Raw genomic sequence first — 7,258 nt, 5'->3', positions numbered from 1 at the left:
TCTCTGGTCTCCTTCCAATCAGCACTGTCATCAGTCTCAGGATCAGAAGAGTCTCCAGTCTGGTCTTCAGTCTCTGGTTGTAAAAGTGGATGTGAGTTCCTGGCTGGTTCTGGTCCTCCACAGTCCTCTCCATCAGCTTCTGTTTCCATGTGTTGAGTTTGTCTCTGATGAAGCTGTGAGGACTGAGCTTCCTCTTCATCATCTTCACTCTTCACATGGACAGGAGTGAATGGGAACTTGGTGATATCAGCCTCCTCCAGCCCTTGAAGCTGCTCTCCCTCCTGACTGCTCCACAGTTCCTCCTGTTCCTCTTTAATGTGTGGGGGGGGGGGCTCTGGCTCCTGCTGGTCCACACTGGAGCTACACTCCTGCTGCTCAGGGGGAACCTCTTCTTTAACCACCAACAGCTGCTCAACATCTGCAAGAAACACACAGAAAGAGACGTTAACACAGACACAGAGAGACAGCATCAACAGCACAGTGTTTTTTTTCAAATCTCTTTACGTGGTAAAAAAAAATATTTCATGTTTCTGCATTCTAACTTTCAGCCTGAGTGCTGTAAAGACTGACACTTATACCTGAGGCTTATCTTATTCTTATTTAATTTTCTGGTCTGGTTTGAATCCTACTTAAAACAGCAGGGACTACTTTGTGTCTATAGATAAACATCTGAGCAGACAAATATGAAATACAGCGTTCCGCAAGGCTCCATCCTGGGGCCTCTTCTGTTTAACATCTACATGCTTCCACTGGCTCAGATAACAGAAGACAGTTGTACTGATTATTTGTCTATAAGCGTTAACGTTTGCTGTGTGATCACATCAACACACAGTCACATGACTTCTCAAACCTGACGGAGGTTCTCCGCTCTCCTTCAAAACGTCACAATTACCTTCGGTTTGTGTTGAGTTTCTCTGCTGGCTGGAGGCTCTGCCTGCGTATTTAACTACCTAATGTCCCTCTCCAAAATCACTTCAGAAGAGTAGTCACAGCGCTCTCTCGCTCTGGCGTTTGTAAAGTATTAAAGTTCAACAAAGAATGGTTCACATTAGAAAAGTTCCTTTTTCATTTTTAGTTTCTATGTAGATGCACTCCCCTACAAAAATCCTCGCATTAGTAAAGAATGATTTATTATTTCCAAATAGAGCTATTTATGTAATCTTGTAAAACATTGTCTATTTTCATATCGCAGGAAAAAAAAAAATCGCAATGTCACTTTTTTCCAATATGGTGCTGGCCTACTATATCTCCTGATGTCTTTCTACAAGTCCAGCTGAAATGATTAGATCATTACACACAACTGTTTGGATCCTTTACTTTCTAAAATGGGAGGATTCTTCTGTAATTTAACTACATTTTCCTGATAATACTTATAGACTTTTACTGAAATAACATTTTCAATGCAGGACTTTACTTTAACAGAGTATTTTTACAGTGTGGTATTAGTACTTTTACTGAGTAAATTATCTGAATATAGCCATGATGATAACTGACCAAAAGACTGGAGGACACACATTAATATTAATAATACCAAATCTACCTGTCAGTTCTTTACAATGTTTAATCAACTAAACAATAGATTCAAACATAAAAGATCCTGAGTTTTAGGAAGTTAAGGGACCAAACCTGCTCTGTGTAGCCGAATCTGAGGGTTGTAAACAGCGTCCAGTAGCTCCCGTTGTCGCTCGTTCTCCTCTTTTGAACGACAAAGTTCCTCCTCGTACTCTGCTATCGTTCTTTCAAACAGCCCAAATATCTCTTCAGCAGCCGCAGTTAGTCGCTGCTCCACCAACGCTCTCAGCATCTGGACTTTACACATTTTACCTCTTTCTCTACACAGCAAACACACTCTGCTCACACAAGTTTCCGCTAGACGCCATCTTGTTCCAAGTGTGAAGTTAGCCGCAAAAAATTCAAAATAAAATTTAAATGTCCGGAAGTGTTCCAGTTGCTGAGCTTCAAAATAAAAGTCCAGAAGTGTTCAAGACTTCCTCAGTAATACCCACAAAGAATATTAATGATTAAAATACATTTTGGAAGAAAGACAAATACTTTATTACATTTTCAGAGCTCTGAAAAACGTTTTAATATAGTAAATGTACATGTTATATTATTTAAGCGTTACACATGACATTACAAAAACAAAGAGGGACTCAAGATTTTACAATTTGTAATTCCTCACAGGGTTTGTCCAGCCAATACCAGGAGATAAAACCCTCCCAGAGTCACTGCAGTACCTCTAACACGCCTTCAACCCTTGTTGGTTTGCCTGACAACTAGTAAATAATGTGAAATGTCTTCCCTTCATGAATTCCTCATATATTAATCTTGTATTGGTACTGTATACTGTTACAGTTGTTGTTAATGTGGCCTTGTTGTCCATCTTTAGTCTAATTTTATTTATTAGTTATTTTCTCAACTGACTGCCCCAGGCAGTCTTTAAAACACCAGATTACATTTCAACATTTTTTAAAGTTGGGCAATGACACTCTGTACTTTTTAGGGTACCAACCGGATTAGGCCGGTACTACCAGGGACCAATTCACATATCAATCCTGTCAAATCTCAGTACCTGAGAGTTCATATGTAAGCGCGATCTCCTTATTCCTCTCCGCATATTTCACAGATAGCAGGGCTCAGCTCTGACACACACAGAGCTGCGGAGCAGATGGAGAAAAATACGTCACCTCTGCAACTTGTTCAAGTCGGTGGTGGGTGGGGTTATAAAATGTACGTTTCAGTGACACGCGGGACAAGAGCGGGATACAAATTGAGTCTCCTGGAGGAAGTCCTGTGTTGTTTGACCCATCCACCCCCCAAACCTGTACTGGCCGAAGAACTGATTTTCTGTCTTCGTTAACGATGTAGCACAATATAGCACCATAAACAAAGGAATGTATTAAGTGTCTCTCATCAGTTCTGATGTTGGAATATGTGCTTTCTCCACAGCACTGCAGAGGAAGGTCTGGCTAGTCCACACAGCATTTCAGGATGGGAGAAAAATGTGCTCTGGTTTATCGGCATTTCTTTAAACCAATCACAATCATCTTGGGCGGCGCGAAGCTCCAGACGGAGAAACGGTGCCTCTGCTAAATAGTCTCGGGAAGGAACTTGTTTTGGTGGAACATGTGTACGTTCAAAAGTAGTTTTAGTCACGCAACAGAGGACTCAGATTGGACAGATAGTCTAGCTAGCTGTCTGGATTTACCCTGCAGAGATCTGATGAGCAGTTAACCATAGTCCTCACAAATCCACCAGAGGTTAGAAAAGTATTTGGTTAATTGGCTCTATATTACTGTTATTGTTAGCTTTGAATGAGGAACAGAACCCAAATGCAGACAGACGCAGAACCAGGAGTGTGAGTTAACAGGTTTTATTCAAAGTACTCAAGTGTCAATTCCAGGTTTCCGGGGGGTAAAGCAAGTCCAGGTTTCCAGGGCAGAGAACAGGTCAGGTGAATTCTGGGAAGGAGCGGGTCGGTCAGAGAGAGACAGCAGACCGGCTAGTGGTGGGGTCCAGTGGTGGTGGTTCTGGTTCGGTGTATGGCACGAGTGAAGCTGTAGCAGGAGTCAGGTTCCAAAGGCAGCTGGAGGCACAAGAGAAGGGATCAGGACAGGCAAACATACAAGTAAACTTAAACAGATAAGCAAAGGTTTGTCTGGAGCGAGACTAACTGTGGTTGTCTTGACTACGATCTGACGCAGAGTGAAGGAATGACAGGGTAGATGAAGCAGAGGTTGATTGTGGTAGATGAGAGGCAGCCGCACACCAGACTCCAATCCTGCAATTAGGACAGACAGAGGCGAGGGAGAGAGGAGAGACAGAGAAGCTACCTAGGAGTAGGCCTAACCGTTATGAATTAATCAGACTGGCTGGCCAGGCTAAACAATAGCCATGTTAGCTAAGGCTAATGTTGGCTGTATTATTAGAGGCATGGGTTCATATATTGGCAAGGATTTACAGACATTTCAAAAGCATCGCACAAATCCCAACAACAGAATGGATGATAGACACTTATACAGTCCATAATTTACAGTGCTATCTCAGGCTACATCCTTGATAAAAAAAAGAAATTGACGCCAATCCCTCTAGATAACCCTTGGAGTCCGCGAAACCCAAAGTGCGACGGCTGCGGGGCAGACGTCATAAAATATTGTGCAAGATCTGTAGTGAATTGAAAATGCACATTTCCCATTTACATGCATTTTATACATCCATTCAAAAAAGCATCAATGCATTTTTGGGTGTAATGGACCACGCCCATTTTGACAAATCAGTACACCATTGTACGTGTGGCCTCAGGAGTCGTCCTAGATTGTACACTCCAAGTTTCATAAATATCACATGATCCCTTCATGAGATATAAATTTTTTTGTAATTGTAGCGCCCTCTAACGGCCAATCTACGCCAAATGTGGTCCATTTGGCGTAGGTAAGCAAAGGTTCATATTTTTAAAATTCAAAAAATGAAACTTTATTCTTAAATCGTCCCATACATACAGTACAATGTAGTGACATTTAATTACTGCTTTTAACCCATCCTAAGTATTAGAAGCAGTAGATAGCTATACACACAGCATCCAGGGAGCAACTTGGGGTTTAAGGTCTTGTTCAGTGACACTTTGACATGTGGCCGGAGAAGCCTGGGAATCGAACCACGAATTTTGTGGTGTAAAAAAATACTGGTGTTTTTCATTTTTGCCCAAAATTCTTTCGATAATTTTTCGAAACAAGGTTTTTGAAGATGCGGTGTACGGTATGAGAGATATAGGCCAATATGCATTATTATTATAATAGTGCCCCCTGCTGGCAGACATTTGTCAATTTTTGTACCTGAGGTCCCTTCAAGAGACTGAACCATTCATAAAAATGCACTGCCCCATGCACGGTTTATAATTATAATCGTTGCGATAATAATAGAGAGGCCAAGTCCCTCCCCTTCCGACGTAAATTGCGCGAGACGACATATGTAGTTCCGTTTACTATCACGCATATTTTTTTTCTGAATTAAGGTCCCATGAGGTCAACCGGAAGGGGGAGGGACTTCACCTCTCTATAGGGTTCCCAGCATCGCTGGTACTGGGAGCCGCATTGCTTTGCATCAACGTGGCCCCGGTCTTCCCGGGCTTGGAAACCTAATAAAACACTTTAATAATAATGTTGGTCCATTTTTGAGCAACTGAATTCTCTCCTGTATTACATGCCGTACCACTTTTAGAGGCTTCATCATTGATCATCAGAGTTTAAACCTGACTGGTACCCTTCCAATCAGCACTGTCATCAGTCTCAGGTTAAGAAGAGTCTCCAGTCTGGTCTTCAGCTTCTGTTTTTATCGGTTTTGTTTGAGTTTGCTGCAGCTGTGAGGAAGGACGACATTTATGTGTTTTGACTAGTGAATGCCAGGCAAACCTTTTTTGACAAACACTGCAGCTGAAAGGTTTCTCTCCTGTGTGTATTCTCATGTGGTGCATCAGATTCCCCTTTCGTATAAAATGTTTACCACATACACTGCAGCTGAACTGTTTCTCTCCTGTGTGAAGTGTCATGTGTTGTGTCAGGTGTACCTTCTGTGTAAAGCTTTTACTGCACACTGAGCAGCTGAAGGGTTTCTCTCCAGTATGAGTTATCGTGTGTATCTGTAGTTGCGACTTGTGCAAAAATCTTTTAACACAAACTGTGCAACTGAAAGGTTTCTCGCCTGTGTGGATTTTCATGTGTAAGCGTAGGTTTCCACTATCTGCAAAAGATTTATTACACTCGGAGCAGCTGAAAGGTTTTTCTCCTGTGTGAGTTCTCATGTGTCTCTTCAGAGTTGTTTTGGCCCCAAATCTTTTTCCACACTCAGAACAGCTAAAAGGTTTTTCATCAGCACTACATCTCGAATCACTGGCAGGAACTTCCTCATTTTTCCGAGACTTTAAACCTGACTGAGGTTCTCTGGTCTCCTCCCAATCATCATAACTAACTTCAATCTCAGCTACAGAAGAGTCTCCAGTCTGGTCTTCAGTCTCTGGTGGTAAAAGTGGATGTGAGTTCCTGGCTGGTTCTGGTCCTCCACAGTCCTCTCCATCAGCTTCTGTTACCATGTGTTGAGTTTCTCTGCTGGCTGGAGGATCTGCCTCTCTGTTCTCCTCCGTTTGACTCTGATGAAGCTGTGACGACTGACGACCGACACATTTATGTTTTTTGATCTGTAAACGCCAGGCAAATCTTTTGTCACAAACGCTGCAGCTGAAAGGCTTCTCTCCCGTGTGGATTCTCATGTGTTTCTGTAAATTTCCACTCAATGCAAACGATTGCTTACAGACTGAGCAGCTGAAAGGCTTTTCTCCTGTGTGAGTTATCATGTGTCTCTTGAGATGCGTCTCAGTTCCAAAACATTTTGGACACTCAGAGCAGCTAAAGGATTTCTCTCCAGTATGAGTTATCGTGTGGTTCTTTAGACGTTGATTGGTTCCAAATCTTTTCTCACAAACTGAGCAACTGTACGGTTTCTCTCCTGTATGCATTCTCATGTGTATCCTTAAATTTCCACCCGACGCAAAAGATTTCTTACAGATTAAACAGCTGAAAGGTTTCTCTCCTGTATGAGTTCTCATGTGTATCTTCAGAATTGTCTTGGTGCCAAATCTTTTCCGACACTCACAGCAGCTGAATGATTTCCCACCAGCACTGCATCTCAAATCACTGACTGAGACTTTATAATTTTCCAGAGACGAACGTCCACTGCTTTCCTTCCGGTCACTGTCATCAGTCTCAGGATCAGAAGAGTCTCCAGTCTGGTCTTCAGTCTCTGGTTGTAAAAGTTGAGGTGAGTTCCTGGCTGGTTCTGGTCCTCCACAGTCCTCTCCATCAGCTTCTGTTACCATGTGTTGAGTTTGTCTCTGATGAAGCTGTGAGGACTGAGCTTCCTCTTCATCATCTTCACTCTTCACAGGAATAGGAGTGAATGGGAACTTGGTGATATCAGCCTCCTCCAGCCCTTGAAGCTGCTCTCCCTCCTGACTGCTCCACAGTTCCTCCTGTTCCTCTTTAATGTGTGGGGGGGGCTCTGGCTCCTGCTGGTCCACCCTGGAGCTACACTCCTGCTGCTCAGGGGGAACCTCTTCTTTAACCACCAACAGCTGCTCAACATCTGCAGGGAACACTGAAAAACAAATTAAGGAAAACTGTGGTTTCAAGCTAACTGGGGGTGTAACAGTGAGCATATTCTCCTCCGTTTGATGAAACTGTGAGGACTGACGACCGACACATTTATG

General features: G+C 42.8%; 1 protein-coding gene across 1 annotated transcript; it reads right to left on the bottom strand.

Annotated features, from left to right (window-relative positions):
- Nucleotides 1–3,284: 3,284 nt before the first annotated feature.
- On the bottom strand, nucleotides 3,285–6,816 carry LOC114567650 (gastrula zinc finger protein XlCGF57.1-like). The gene is made up of 2 exons (XM_028596758.1): nucleotides 3,675–6,816; nucleotides 3,285–3,586 (listed from the first exon to the last, which is right to left on the bottom strand). The coding sequence occupies exon 1, from the start codon at nucleotides 6,596–6,598 to the stop codon at nucleotides 5,291–5,293; it is 1,308 nt and encodes a 435-aa protein (XP_028452559.1). The 5' UTR covers nucleotides 6,599–6,816; the 3' UTR covers nucleotides 3,285–3,586; nucleotides 3,675–5,290.
- Nucleotides 6,817–7,258: the final 442 nt, after the last annotated feature.

The sequence above is a fragment of the Perca flavescens genome, chromosome 14 (assembly GCF_004354835.1).
Source record: "Perca flavescens isolate YP-PL-M2 chromosome 14, PFLA_1.0, whole genome shotgun sequence".
Classification (NCBI taxonomy): Eukaryota; Metazoa; Chordata; class Actinopteri; order Perciformes; family Percidae; genus Perca; species Perca flavescens.
Note: the sequence above shows the minus strand (reverse complement) of the source record. Positions and strands in the feature narration are given on the sequence as shown.